Source organism: Anser anser (genome assembly GCF_964211835.1).
Source record: "Anser anser genome assembly, chromosome: 3".
Lineage (NCBI taxonomy): Eukaryota > Metazoa > Chordata > Aves > Anseriformes > Anatidae > Anser > Anser anser.
Genome location: NC_139722.1, coordinates 71,895,018 through 71,909,783, shown reverse-complemented (window position 1 = coordinate 71,909,783; position 14,766 = coordinate 71,895,018). Strand labels below are relative to the sequence as shown.

Genomic DNA, 14,766 nt, shown 5'->3' with positions numbered 1-14,766 from the left:
CCCCAGGAGTTTAGCAGACAAGGAAGCTGAAATGACAATAAACAATTAATTAATGACCCCTTGCTAGGCCTTCCTTGAATGTATGGCTTCTGTATAATTTGAATTTTTACTCTTCAAGAGATGAAGCACAAGTCTGCTTCCATTGCCAACAAAATCAGCGTTAGGGAATAGCCAACACAGCATGGTTATACCTCTTCAGCCATATTCTCACTTCTTTGTGCCATGTTATGGACTGTACAGTCCCAAGAGCACTAAAAAAGAAATATAATCAGCTGTGAAACAAATAAAATGTCAGGAGCAAAACCACAAGTGCTGGTCCCAACATACATTACAAGTTGCATCTAATGAAAAGGACTGTCTGTCAGGGAGGCTTTGAAACACATTTTAAGCTTGGGGTTTCAAACATATTTCAAAAGAACTGTAAAACTTAAGTGAGTTCTAGTTTCTACTTCTCGTACCATCCTCCTGTTCTCAGTGCTTGATTTGGAGGGGCAGACAGCAGCAGCAGCACCCAAAACAGCCTAGGAGCAGCACTTATGCACTCCTTCTGCTATCCCGTCAGGCTGCAGAGCAAGCCCTGGTTTTGGTCTCTGAAGGTACCAGAGGTGCCTTATCACCCACACATCTTTGCTGGGCTCTGCTTTTTGAGATTTCCTTCTTAACAGTCCATCAAAACTGACTCAGCATAGCAGACAAGCAATGGATCATAACCATTCAAGTGGCTGGTCCCACCTCCATATAGAAATATCAGCCATGGCCCTTCTTGCTATTTATGAAATTGGGAGCCAAAGACACAGGACAAAATGAACTTCTGGAATTGTCAGCATGTTGTTATTTAATAGTGAACTTCTGTCATCCACTTTCTAAACAGGCGGTGTTATTTCAAAGCAAAAAAAAAAAAAAAAAAAGTAATGCTCAAAATCACACATATAGAATAACTTAAATAAACATTTTTTTTCCTTTTGAAGATGATATAAATACAGGGTAAACAAAACATTGTATTATGCTGGACATTATTCATTAACGGTTCATATCTAACCAGGCAATGTTATTTCAAAGCAAAACAACAACAACAACAACAACAAAACACAAATTAATTCAAGATCAAAACCACACACTTAGAATAACTTAAATTGCCATCTTCCTTTTGAAGATAATTAAAGATAAATAAAACATATTGCATTATGCTGGACTTTCTCCATAAACAGTTCAAATCCAATAGTTTTTCCATTAAGTATTCAAATAATCAAAACATATCAGCTAAACTACTCTGGCACTGACTGGTTCTTTAGAGGAATATGATGGCTGGCTGAAAAGTAAAGAGATTTTACTGAACCTATAGAAATGAAATTCATATGTTGATGCATCGTTAATCCTCTGTTCCTTAGGGAATGCTTTCTCTCCCTTGATCTCTCTTGGACATAACCTACAGCAAATTGGTTTTACCTGAGCAGGGCTGGAAGCTATTCGTACCACTTCGTAGTTTATCTAAGGCACTGAGCAGCTCTGGAAAACATTAGGGATCATCCACAGAGCCAACACTAGCCTGACCTAGATGACATTCCTGAGTAAACTGCCCAAAGAGTTTTTCTTTGCTCCTATAGAGGAACACACTTGCTCCATTCGCCCCAGAGACAGCCCACCATCATCTTCCACAGGCTGAAAAGATTTCTTCCACACTAAGAGATTTCTGCTGTAGAGAAGAAATCCATCTAGGCCAACAACACAGAGGCTGTGCTACCAGTCATATGCAGAGGCTCATCGAGTAGTTGCTACACGTTCTGCTTTAGGCTAGTGGTCACTATGTCACTGATTGACATAGCACCCAGAGATCCCACTTCACAGAACTGCATGTACCAGAAGAGCAAAACGTACCTGTGACTTACAGAGCTCACAGACTAGGACAATGTAATAAATAGCAGTTCTTCTCTGCAACACAGTAAGACTCTATTAAGTGGAGCTGTTTCCTCTCTTCGTGTCACATTGTAGCTTAACCTCAATGTCATAAAAGAACATAGCTGTAACTCATAATATTTAACATTGACTGGATAGGCAAAGAAAGCAAAATTTAGTTCACTGCATTAGCTATCAGTTTTTGTTTAAGAAACTCAGATGGAAAATCAGTTTCCTTCTGGTCTTTCTCATTAATACCATTCTTCTAAAAATTACTAGAAAACATTTCAATAATGTACACTCTAAAATAACTGAGCAACTTTGACTATCAGCCCCATCAAAACTTGAACATGAAGTCAGTCAACCTTTGTATCTGTTTTTCTGAGAATTCCTTCCCTTTCTTCTCAATGAAATACTGCCAACAGTAATTATTTTATGTCTTATCTTATTTAGTGTCTACCCTAAAAACCTAGGAACCTTGCTTAAGTTCCTGTAGGCAAGTAATTAAAACAGAATCTTAGTTTCCCTTTGCAGAGCTTCTAGGTCTTGTATTTGCAGCTAAAGGCCTGAAAACATGAATCACATCAACTTAAAGAAGGCAAATAAAAACACTCAAAGGCACTTTTTAACAAAATTTTCAAGCTGTTATGACAAGTGTATAATCTGATGAGGAGAGGCAGGAATTTGACTCATGATTTCTAAATCCTTGGGGTTCACATGCAAGGATTCCTCTTCACCTTCCTTTTCCTCTTCTGCTTTTCTACTCTTGCACTTTGCATGAGGAACGAAGAGGTCCAAATTTCTGGTAGAAATCATCTTCAGCACGAATCAGGGCTTCCTCGTCTATGTAGACAGCTGGTCTCCGGGAAGCCAAGAAGTACTGCACCTTCCGTAGGTTCCATCCCATTACATACTTCAGCCAGCCACTGACAGCAGCTGTAGACCTGCCAACGCCAGCATTGCAGTGAACATAGACAGTGTGTCCATTCTCCAGCAGCCCATGCAATAGGCAGACAGCTTGCGGCAACATCTGTATTCTTCCTAGGGATAAAAACAAGGCATGGTCACAAGTATTTGAGAAAGTTACGTTCATGGTTGAGATTTTTTCAGTATAGCCTGATTGACTGTGAGTTACAAGGGCAAACCTGATGTATTTATTTTTTTCTTTCAAATGACCTTCTACTTTAACCTTCATTTCTTCTTGCAACGTAGATTTGGATCACACAAAATCTGTAAAGTGCTCCAAGTCTTCTCTAAATATACATTCTGATTAACACTGGATGTGTGTGGCATATTCATTTTCACAGGGCCTGAGATAAGGCAGAAAATTACATCAAGCAGCACATCTTATATATCATTTAAGTTACCAAGCCAAAAATAAAATATTTTTTACCACCAGTTTGTGTATCTACCTACATACTGCTGCTTTCCAAACCCTTGTAATGAAGACCATAATGCCAATAGTAAGGAAGGGAGGGAGAACAAAAAATCATTTTGCTGTACTACTTAACACTCTTGTGATATAATCGTGTACTAAGGATATGTTAAAAAAATGCAAAACAGCCTTTCTGACTCCCTTGGGAGTCAGAATACCATATTTCTTGATAATACCGTATTTCCTCATAACTCTCCCTACTACTCTGCAAATTGAAGCTGCAAACATCAAAGTGTAACTTTTCCTCATGGCACAGATGAGCATTGACATTAAGTCCTTTCAAAATCCCTGTCTTAAGGTCTCCTGTCCTCCCTGATATCCTATTACAGATATGACAGCTCCCTATTTGTGGCAGTGGAACTTCACTCTATTGAAAACACTGTTCAGCTGGTAGGCTACTCTCTCAAAAACACGCACGCTTCCTAAACTACCAGCTAAAACCAAGATTTTGGACTGAGCATTCTAATGCAGAAATTAAATATATTATGTTATGAAACAATGCACCATGGGTGTTCTAAATAATGAATAATTAATAATTATATAAATCACATAATCATAGAATGTCCCGAGCTGGAAGGGACCCACAAGTATCATCAAGTCCAACTCCTGGCTCCACATAGGATCACCCAAAAATAAGACCATGTGTCTGAGAGCATTGTCTACACACTTCTTGAACTCAGTCCAGCAGGTTCGGTACTGTGTCCACTGCCCTGAGGAGCCTGTTCCACTGCCTGACCACCCTCTCAGTGAAGAACTTTTTCCTGACACCCAGCCTGAACCTCCCCTGTCACAGCTCCATGCCATTTCCTCGGTTCCTATTGCTGGTCACTACAGAAAACAGATCAGCACCTGCCCCTTCACTCCCTTCGTGAGGAAGCTGTAGGCAGCCATGAGGCCTACCCTCAGCCTCCCCTTTCCTGTGTTGAACAAACCAAGGGACCTCAGCCACTCCTTATACACCTCCTCTAGATCCTTCACCATCTTCATAGCCTTCCTTTGGACACACTCTAATAGTTTCATGTTCTTCTTACATTGTGATGCCCAAAACTGCACACAGTGCTCAAGGTGAGGCCGCACCAGTGTAGTATAGGGTGGGACAGCCACTTCCCTCAACCAGCTAGTAATGCCATGCTTGATGCATCCCAGGACATGGTTGGCCCTTTTGGCTGCCAGGGCACACTGTTGACTCCTATACATTTTGCCATCAACCAGAAGCCTCAGATTCCTTTCCAAGGGGCTGCTCTCCAGCCTCTCATCCCCTAGGCTGTATGTACAGCCAGGGCTGCCCCATCCCAGGTGCAGAATCCAGCATTTGTTCTTGTTAAACTTCATATGGTTGGTGATTGCCCAGCCCTCTAATTTGTTAAGATCTTTCTGCAAGGCCCTTCTACCTTCAACAGAGTCAACAGGTCCTCCCATTTAGTACAATCTCTAAACTTAGTATACCTTCAAGTCCTGCATCCAAGTCACTTATGAAAACTTTAAAGAGAACTGGCCCAGTTCACATCTGGCAAGTCAAAGTCACCCATAAAGACAAGGGTGGATGATCTAGAGGTATCTCTTAGTTCCTTAAAGAACAATTCATTGGTGTCATCCTGGCTGGGTGGCTGATAGTAGACTACCACAACGACATCCACATTATTTGCTTGTCTCTTAATCCTTACCCAGAGACTTTCAACCCTGTCATTACCAGCTACCAGCTCCATACAGCCCAGCCCCTCCATTACATACAGCAGCACCCCCCTGCCTCATGTGCCCTGCTTGCCCCTTCTGAAGAGCCTGTAATTGTCATAACAAACCATTCACAAGACTTCTTCCCATCAGGTTTCACTTATGCCAATGATGTCATATATCTGGGACAGAGCCAAGGCTTCTAGCTTCTGTTGCTTGTTCCTCATGCTGTGTGTATTTGTGTAGAAACTTTTCAAATGTGCTTCATTGTACCCAGCACCTCATGGAGCTCACCAAAGGATATCACTAGCATCCAGTCCCTCAAATTTTGTCATGTTGTCCCATGGCTTATCACTGGAAAGCCTGGTTTTATCCCTTTCCCCCTTTAAATCTAGTTTAAAGCTCTATCAATCAGCCCTGCTAACTCCTGCACAAAAATCCTTCTTCCTCTCTGAGAAAGGTGCAACCCATCAGGTGCCAGCTGGCCTGGTGTTGTGTAGAACATCCCACAATCAATTATCCCAAAATTCTGCTGATGATCTTAGCCTCAGAGCCACAATTTGAACAGCTAGGTCTTCCTATTCTGTTCAATATCATTTCCTGCTACTGGAAGGATAGAAGAACACACTACTTCTGCCCCTGATCTTTTAATCAATTGCCCCAAGGCCCTGAAGGCCCTCGTTTGCCCTTGGACTTCTCTTTGCTATTTCATGAAAAACATGAAAAACCAATAATGGACAATAATTATAGGGCTGTACCAGGCCAGTGAGTTTTCTAGTAACATCTCTTACCCGGGCCCCAGGGAGGTAGCAGATTTCCCTATGTGTTGAGTGCAGTCAGCGTATCAGGCCCCCTGTTCCCCTCTGAAGGGAGTAACCATTGACACCAACCCTTCTTTTTTTCATGATGGAGGTTGCGATACAGAGGGTAGGCTGACTTGCTTAGGTGACCCCTCTAACCTGAACAGACCTTCGTCCATATCATTTGCCTGCCCATCAAATGCCAGAGCCTCACACCTGTTGTGTAAGGGCACCTAAGAAGGTGAGGTAGGCAGGGAGGGGATTCACCTGCTGGCCCAAGCAGAAACCTGCTTCCATTCCCTGCTGCCCCTTAGGTCCCCTCCTGCCTGGTGGAAAGAGGGTAGGGGTTGTTTCTTGTGTTGGAGAGCACGATTTCACCAGTCGATCTCCTCCCCTGACTCCCTGATGCTCCTCAGCCTGCCCACCTCCTCCCAAAGCTCTGTCACCAGGCTGAGCCATTCTTCTCCCTGGGTGTACCTCCCACAGGTGTACTCACTGCTGCCATCAGACACTGACAGAAAACTCGGGCACACTCTGCAGCCTGAGACCTGCGTGGCTGCATGTTCCCTTGGGTGCTCTGTCTGGGTAGCTGTGTTGGCTGGTTCCTGTGGCTGGAGAGGCCACAAGGGACACAGAGGACACAACTTTCTGTTGGGTGGATGTCATGACTGGAGCTCCTCACAAGCAGGTTGCAGCTGCCATGGTGGCCGCCATTACTCTCGGCCCTGCCAGGTCTCTGCACTCCCCTGGGCCTTCCCCAGCTCAGGAAACCTGCCTGTGCACTGTGAACCCCTGCTCCACTGCAGAACATGCCTGTACCAGAGCTGCTGGTCTTGTCAAGAAATGACTGTGTAAAGATTATCAGACTGGGATACACTATAGATAAAGAGAAATGGTTTGCTAGGGGAAGGGAGCAGCTGAGCTGGACATGCAGCACTGCCTCTCCGTTTTTAACCAGCAAGGATGGCAAGCTGTCCTGCAGTGCAAGCTTGCAGTCTTCCACCTACACAGCACATTTTCATTATACAGGCTGAATTCAAGCTGAAAGCAACAACAGCCAAGCAGTTATCAATGTCGGCTGGCTTTAAACTCAATTACACATATACTGCAGATACGAAGTACTTTAGATGAACTCTCCACCTACCAGAAAATACGAATAAAACTAAAAATGCACATTGGGCTCTAGCTATATTTTCACACAAAATTTACACAGGGAAAGAAAAAAAAAAAAAAAGCAGCCATGAAAGCAACAGATTAGTAACTAAGAGATTTTGTTACTATTAAGTTAGCTGCAAGATTGGTCTGAGCATTACCTTCAGTGCTCATATCCGGAGTTGGCATCCAGACATAGGCAAGACCTTCCTCTTTGTATAGTTTCATGAGTATTTCAGGGCTCATGGGTTCTGGGTAGCGGTTGCAGCCCCAGGAATTCTGAACAATGTCCCACTCGGTCTGGAAGTTCATCACCGCTGTAACACCCAGCTCGTGTTTTAGCTTGACGGTCACATGCTCCAGCTGCCGAGGGCAACTTCCTAGCCAGATGTTTGGCAGAATTCTAGCATGGAGAAGACATTGAAGTAGGTTTGATTAAAATATCTAAATGCAGAAACTCCAAAATTAAGTGGTGTTCCAGCTCAAAACCTGCTTTGCATCATTGCATGAATACTCTTAAGTACATTTCCATGTCATAGAGTAAGCAATTTCCTAATTTATTACTGTTTAGTTTGTAATGTTTGATGCTGGGGATCAAGCTTCTAACCTACTACAAAGAGCCAGAGAGTCTGAGAAAAAAATTAGAGCATAATTAGTAGCACAGGTCTCCAAGGCATCCATCATTAAGCCTACGGAGGAAACTTACTAACATCACAGATTAAGAATAAGAAAACTCTGAAGATTTGTGCAATTTACACAAAAGAAAAAGACCCAGAAGATTCACATGATCCAAATCTGAATTATGCTAGTAAAAATTCAAAAGCATAGGACTCTTCCAGCTTTGTAGCTGCTGGTATAATGAGGACAGTAGACAGGGAGAAAAACAAACACACACACACACAAAAGAACAACTTTAACCACCCTTCCGTGAGAAAATTCAAAGATGAATTAGTAATTTTCTTCTCATTTTCCTCTTCACTTGTGGAGTCTAGTGGGAACCAAATGCAGAATTACAGTACATGTCTAGCTTCCCTCAGGGCTTGAAGAACAAGAAATTTTGTCAAGACAACTCAAGACATATGTGTAGGTCATATAAACATCTGTATTTTTGGTACTTCTCCAAATCAAACTTCAAGACTTCTATGGTTTCCCCATTAATAATAATCATAAAATTATCCTATGTCTCAACAGATTTATATATAAACTGAATATTAAGAGCCTTGTTTTCAATTGAGATATTTAATCTACACATAGAATTAAATTGATGTTATCTAAAATGGATTTGAATCTATTTTGAACATATAATCCATAAACTACACTAAATACACCCACAGTAGAGCATCCAATCTTGCAAGCTTTATTAACTGCAAAAAAATGAATGCAAGCTACAACAAAAGCAAGATCCTCAAAAATAAAATGTCTGCCATACATTTCTTATACTTTTTTTTCCCAATTTTAATCTCAGGGACACATAGGAAAACTTTTATTCTTACTGAGGAACAGTTACTCATATAAACAGACCTTAATCAGGTAGCTATTTCCATTTGATAGGACTATGACAGAAATAAGTACTAAATAGCATTTAGCTAAGCTCTGCAATTGGTAATGCTTAAATTCTGCAATGTTACTACTGAAAGACTGTGAAAACCAGAAATTCACTCTAGGAAACACATTTTAGTATTATTGTTTCCTTTATTTCAGCTGCATCCACAGTGAGCAGCCTACCAGCTACCCAAACACAGCCATTGGCCCCAACAGCCCCTACTCCAGTGAGATAAAGAACTTGACCTCAGGATAGAGTAACTGAGTCCCAACTTTTTGGATCACAGACGATGAATGATAACCCTAGAATTTAGACAAATATAGCAAATAACCATTTCAACTGTGCTGCATAAAAGAAAAAAAATGGCAATATCATTAATGCCTTGTGACAATATGAGGATAGTCTTTTAAGAACAAGAACGTTAGTATCGTTCCATCAAAGGCTTTCCTAGAGACTCATACATATGTAATTCTCTTGATATTTTGGGAAACATCTAATACATCTTATAAGTTACCTTGACAGGAGAGAAAAAGCATGTTTTTTAGCATTTGATTGAATTAGGAGTGACTAAAGCATTCTTGAGACAAATAAAATTCTGGGTAGTACTCTTGCTTACAGATAAAGCAATGCCTTACAATTTTCTCCCTAGTGATTACTGAACGGGAAAACATGACAGATGTACTATCTGCAAGACCACTGGGATATAGACCATTTGTTTACTTTTTTTTTTTTTTTTTTTTTTTTTGTAGTCCAGCAAGTCTGGTCCATGAGAAAAACTCTTTTATTTAACAATAATAATCATATTTACTGAGCAACTGATGGTTTACCAAGTTTTTTATCACTGTATTTCCCTGCAATTAGTCAGATCAGTGGTAATATTCAGAAAATGACCACAACAACAATTGATATTTCCCTCTATTTGGGCAAACAACTCTTGTGCACTAGTCTTCTGATCACATCCTAGAGTTTGGCTTTTGACAGGATAAAGATATAGCATTGATCTTGGTCTTCAAGCTCCTTACTTACCAATGACTCTAAAGTCTTGGTCTTGCTGGACGTAGCTTTACTGCTCTTTTTCTGGAAAACAGTCCCTGCAAAGAACAGGAGTGCACAGCTGCTGTAGTGGCCAGTTTATATAAAAGTTCTGGGATAATCCCACTGTACAGTACTTGTATTTCTATTTGGCTTTGTCTGGTTCATACCTTGACTTTGTCTTACATGAGAAGGAAAGAAGGAAAAGGTCAGTGCAAATGTAAGCACAGCAACTGATAAAGAGTTTAGCAGCTATATTTCATATAAGGACTTTTGATAGCCCTCCTGAGGGCTTGATTGTGCTAAGGACCAGCAAACACACCTATTAAAAACATGAAAGTGCTAATTTCACTTTTACATCTCTTACATGAGTAATAGGTTTTTAATTTTCTTTTTCCAGTATGGCCTTGCTTCTGTAAACTGCTTCTGTGCTTCAGTAGGTAACTAGATTTTAGCAATGAGAGTAACCGGCATGGGAAAGAGACCTCTGTTATTTTCTCTCCTCAACTGTCATGTAATACTGCTTTGAGTTGCCTGGAAGCTGCTGCTTTCCAGCTCACATGTGGTTGTTTTCGAGCAGTAGATTAAGTGAAACCTACATACAGTTAAAACAAAACAAAACAAAAAAAACATTTAGGGATTATATCTGTTTGGTAAACCTATAATCTTTCTATAATCTTTTCAGCCATTAACCCTTTTTATATTCCCCAAATATCACAACAGGATCATGTTTTAACAAAATTTTACTCAGAATTCTGTTTTAATGTTAAAATGACACTTTGTTAGTGTATTGTTAACTTGTGTTACTAAGGATAGTATACCATGGTTGGTCTCAGAAGACATGGTCAATTCAGTCACAGTTTAGCAATGAAGAAATCACCTAGAGCAACATCAAAAATATTTGGCTAACTTGGGAGATTAAGACTTGCAGATTTTCTAAAAACCCTTTCTTTAAAGCTGCTTTCTGTACAGTCACTTTCAGCCTGCACTATGCCTCAGTTCCCAATAGGTAATGTGAACATGATATTTACCTACCTCAAGGGAACTTTGGGGGATTAAATGAATGAATGAATGTGTGAAGTTTGAATTTGTAGTAAAAATGATTAAATGTTAGGCAGGTATCTGCTTGATTTACTTGACTTACAGATCCCAGACTGAAGGCTGACATGTTAAAAAGCCTGCATTTTGACTTATAAACTGAAAAACCCAATAACAATTTATTATTACTAGGGAATAAATATGGAACACCCTGAAATCACTTGTATGGTTATTTTCCAGCTGTCATCACACTTAAATTATTTTTAATGATGCAGATATATATCACACTTGGCTGCTTCCCCCAAGGACCCTGCACAGCCTAGATTAAATTATAACTATTCACTATGAATGCATCTGGAACAAGAAATGCATTCCATTTAATCAATGCACATGCAAATAGTCTTCCCATCCGTAAGGAGAAAATGAGTCTGAGGCAATGGAAGATTAGCATTCTCATACTTTTATTTATAATGGAGCAGATTGTCATTTTCAGGCTAGAAGAAATGTTCCCAAAGAATGATGCACTGGACTTTTAATTCCTAGACCTCCATAGGCAGTACAATACCAACGCAACCGCTGCAGCTGTAGGGGTCTGATTCACAGCACAGGTGACCTAGGGGAAGGCACAAAGTTGCTGCATCTGGCTGCCAACTGCTCCTCCATCACACCGAAGTCGACACTGCTTCTTAAGCAGCTCCTTACTTTTGTTGATCATGGTTTAAAGCAAATGGGCACCAATTTCAGTTTTCCTCAAAATGCTGAGCTGTAAACAGAGATGACTCAGGTACTGTTTCCAGATCCATTCAATCATCAGTACACTAGGAGAAGTCATCTTACAAACTCTCCTAGAATCAGTCAGCCCTTCTGGGGAGTCACAGCTCTTACATAAGCCTAGGATTCAAGCCTTTGGGAACACATTTCCTTAGAACATCTATCAGGTACAATATTTCAGATGTCCATTTATCCCTATAGTTGCCAGACTTAATCAAGAAAGAGGGCTTTGCCAAACTATAGGTATTCTTTACTGGTTATTGGCAACAGAGTGATCCATTAGCCATTCCATCTGTTTATATTGATAATATTTTTGGTCAAGGTCCAGCATATTATTTTAAATGGAAAGTGATGGATTCATCCCTTAGCGCCATGTCAAGATGTAGCCCAGTGTTGAAGTTTGCAATTCATTTTAGTTGTCTGCACTGCACTGCAGACTTCTCTTAGATCTTATTAAGAATCTGATGACAGCAGGATGTGTGCTAATATATAACATATAACAGGGTAGAGCAATTTAGCTGAAACAACAAACAAAATACTGATTAAATTGGCTGTGCCCTCCCTTATGGCTTTGATTTCCTAAAGGTGCAGCATGCAGCTACAGCTACATGTAACTTACAGCAAAACTTGCTTTGCATTCCCAGAAGATTGCTCCCAGCATTTTGTGGTGCTCATAAGCACATGGAGTGTTTTTGTACTGATGCAGTGCTATTACCCTGACACCAGTACAAGCAAGCAGCCCAAGGGAAATGTAGGCCTCAAGTGCAACTCTGTTAGAGATGGGTTTGCAGCACCATAACTACTGAAGACTGCTTCAATTTACAGTGCATTCCCATTTCCTCCCCTGATGACAGTGGAGGAGGAACTGGTAGAGAATTTTTTGATAAGGTGGAATTTAATGGAAAATGATGATCTGTCTAAACCAAAAGTTTGCACTGAGACTTTTTAGTTTTTAACCAAGTTTAAAATAATTCAAAGACTAAATGCCTGATGAGAAATAAAGGAAGACCAATGGATACAAGCAAAAAAATCCTACCTTTCTCTCCCTCTCTCTCACTTGACAAAAAGGAGATTTCCAAAAGCATTGCTTTGGGCATATTGAAAATGAGAATATAGTAAATTTTACCAGCTGTAACTGAGATGCTCTTTCATCTTTCCTCCACTCTCTGCCTTGTGACAAGGCACATCATTTTAAACAGTGATACCACTGGATTATGATGACCCACAACCATCATCCTATATGTGCTCCCCCTTTTGGCATTAGCATTTTTTTTAATGCCACATGCGGTATATTCTTAAGTACATGCATGCCTTCGCTGAAGTACCATATTAGACATCTCTCTTCTGGACCTTACTTGTTCTTTCCTTCTGATCTTGTATTGATGAAAGTGATAAGAGAACTTGCTAGAATTCAAATAAGGTTTCTGTACCTTTGTTAGCACCATATAAAAAAAAAAATGGTTTAGATTGCTATCTAACATCCTGAAATGCATTTACAAACAAAGATTTTTAAATGACTAAATTCTGCTCTCCAATGGATAATCTGAACATTTTCAAATATTGCTTGATATGTAGAAAGCATACTAATGATTATTCTTGCCTCCAGAAATAATTTCCTAATGTCTAATATGAATAGTGCAGTCACAGGTCACAAGGACTTCTTGTTGTCTCAACAATAGACATGTAGAACAGGTTATTCCCTTCCACTCTTAAGAATCCTTTTACATATCCAAAAATTACTAGCACACACCCACACAGCTGTGGCTTCTTTATACTAAAAAAAAATAATAATAAATTTAAAAAAAAAAAATCAATCTTTCCTTCCTTGTCATATATTCAGAGCATTTGACGATTCTTGTTTGCCTTTGGACTCTCCAGCTGGTCAACGTCTTTCCTAAAATGTTATGCCTAGTACTGGAAAGAGGTCCTACCAGTTCTGAGCAGAAGCAAAGATTAGTTACTTCTTGTGCCCCAAAGGCTATATCCCTATGTATAGTTCTCTGCTTGTCTTTTTATAGTATGACCCTGTTGGCCTACTTTCAACATGAAATTCTGGTTTCAAGTTAAGATCTCCCACAAGAAATTAGGCTACTCAATGACAGAGTGAAATCTGCCTGAAGCAGAATTATTTAAGATATTAGTTACAACTGCCAGTGGTATCAAATGAAACTAAATGAATATGCAACAAAGGAGCAGATGAGATTCACAGTTGATGGATGCATCTCAGTAATACATATTGTAATAAATAATCTCACACACATCACTGGGGTTTAAATTAACTATAATCAGTTCCAAGAGGAAAAAGTGTATACTTGCAGTTATGCTTGGCGTGTTGCTTTGTAGAGAGGTCAAAGCAGAAATATTAGCCTGTACAAAGAAGTGGACTGAAAGAAATACAAAATTTAAAACAACCTTCTCAAACCAATGATCTCGGTCTATGCACTCAAACTTTGAACCTTTTATTAACTATTGCACTGTATCAAAATAGATATAGAAAAATTAAAACATTCAAAGTAAAGGAGATGCCAACTATTACCTATGAAAATATTTCCATATGAGGACAGACTAAGAATGTAGAGTATTTAAGAGAGAATGAGATTACTGCTTAAGGATAAGTCACATGGGAGAAGCAAAGCAAGTGGCCCTATCTACATAAAAGAGGTAAAGAATCTCAGAATCTCAGCTTCCATATAGCTTCACCTACAAAGAACTGCTAAGAAATAAGTAAAATAGTGGGTTTTGTTTGATTGGTTGGTTGTTGTTTTGGTTTGGTTTGGTTTGCTTTGGGTTGGATTTGTTTTAATTCTTGAATCTTCCTCCAAAATACTGTCAAGATAAGCAGATGAATCCCTGGTTTGGTCTTTTACAACAATATTGGTTTCATTCAATTCTCTTTAAATAAAGGACAGAGAGAGATCCCTCACTAAAATGTATCCTTACTATTACAATAATAATGCGGAACTGAGGAGTTATGACCCTGACAATTCATTACATATGACATGTGGGTAAATGACCATGGTCTTAATACCTTCTCCTGCTGACTTACTGATAAAGTCTCCTTGCAGAAGACAAGCTGACTGAGGCTTTGAGATGAGAGGCTTGATTTAAGCAGGATTGAATGAACACAGTCTGATGCACTCCGTTGCCCAGCATGTGGACAAGCACTACTGGCCACAGTTGGAGAGCAAGGTTTGATGATAGTATGGGCTAACTCACAAAACACCAAGATCTAATAGCCAGGCTTAGTAACATCATTCTCATCAATAAAGATGGATTAAAAGGCCATAATCTTAGCAGAAGTCATCAGAGTAAAGCACCGATTAATGATAAAACTATATCCTGCTGAAAAGACACAGCTGCAAACCTTGTAATAACTACTTATAGGTAAAAGTTATTTTTTGTTCAAAATAAATGCCAAACATAGAAGCAGC

General features: G+C 39.8%; 1 protein-coding gene across 1 annotated transcript in view; it reads right to left on the bottom strand.

The window, feature by feature from the left end:
• Nucleotides 1-809: 809 nt before the first annotated feature.
• EPM2A (EPM2A glucan phosphatase, laforin) overlaps nt 810-14,766 on the bottom strand; it is a 58,604-nt gene continuing 44,647 nt past the window's right edge. The window contains exons 3-4 of the mRNA XM_083828788.1: nt 7,113-7,354; nt 810-2,934 (exon numbers count right to left, since the gene is read on the bottom strand). Of these exons, the coding sequence (XP_083684914.1) occupies nt 2,654-2,934; nt 7,113-7,354 (523 nt within the window). The 3' untranslated portion in view covers nt 810-2,653. The remainder of the gene's footprint in view (nt 2,935-7,112; nt 7,355-14,766) is intronic.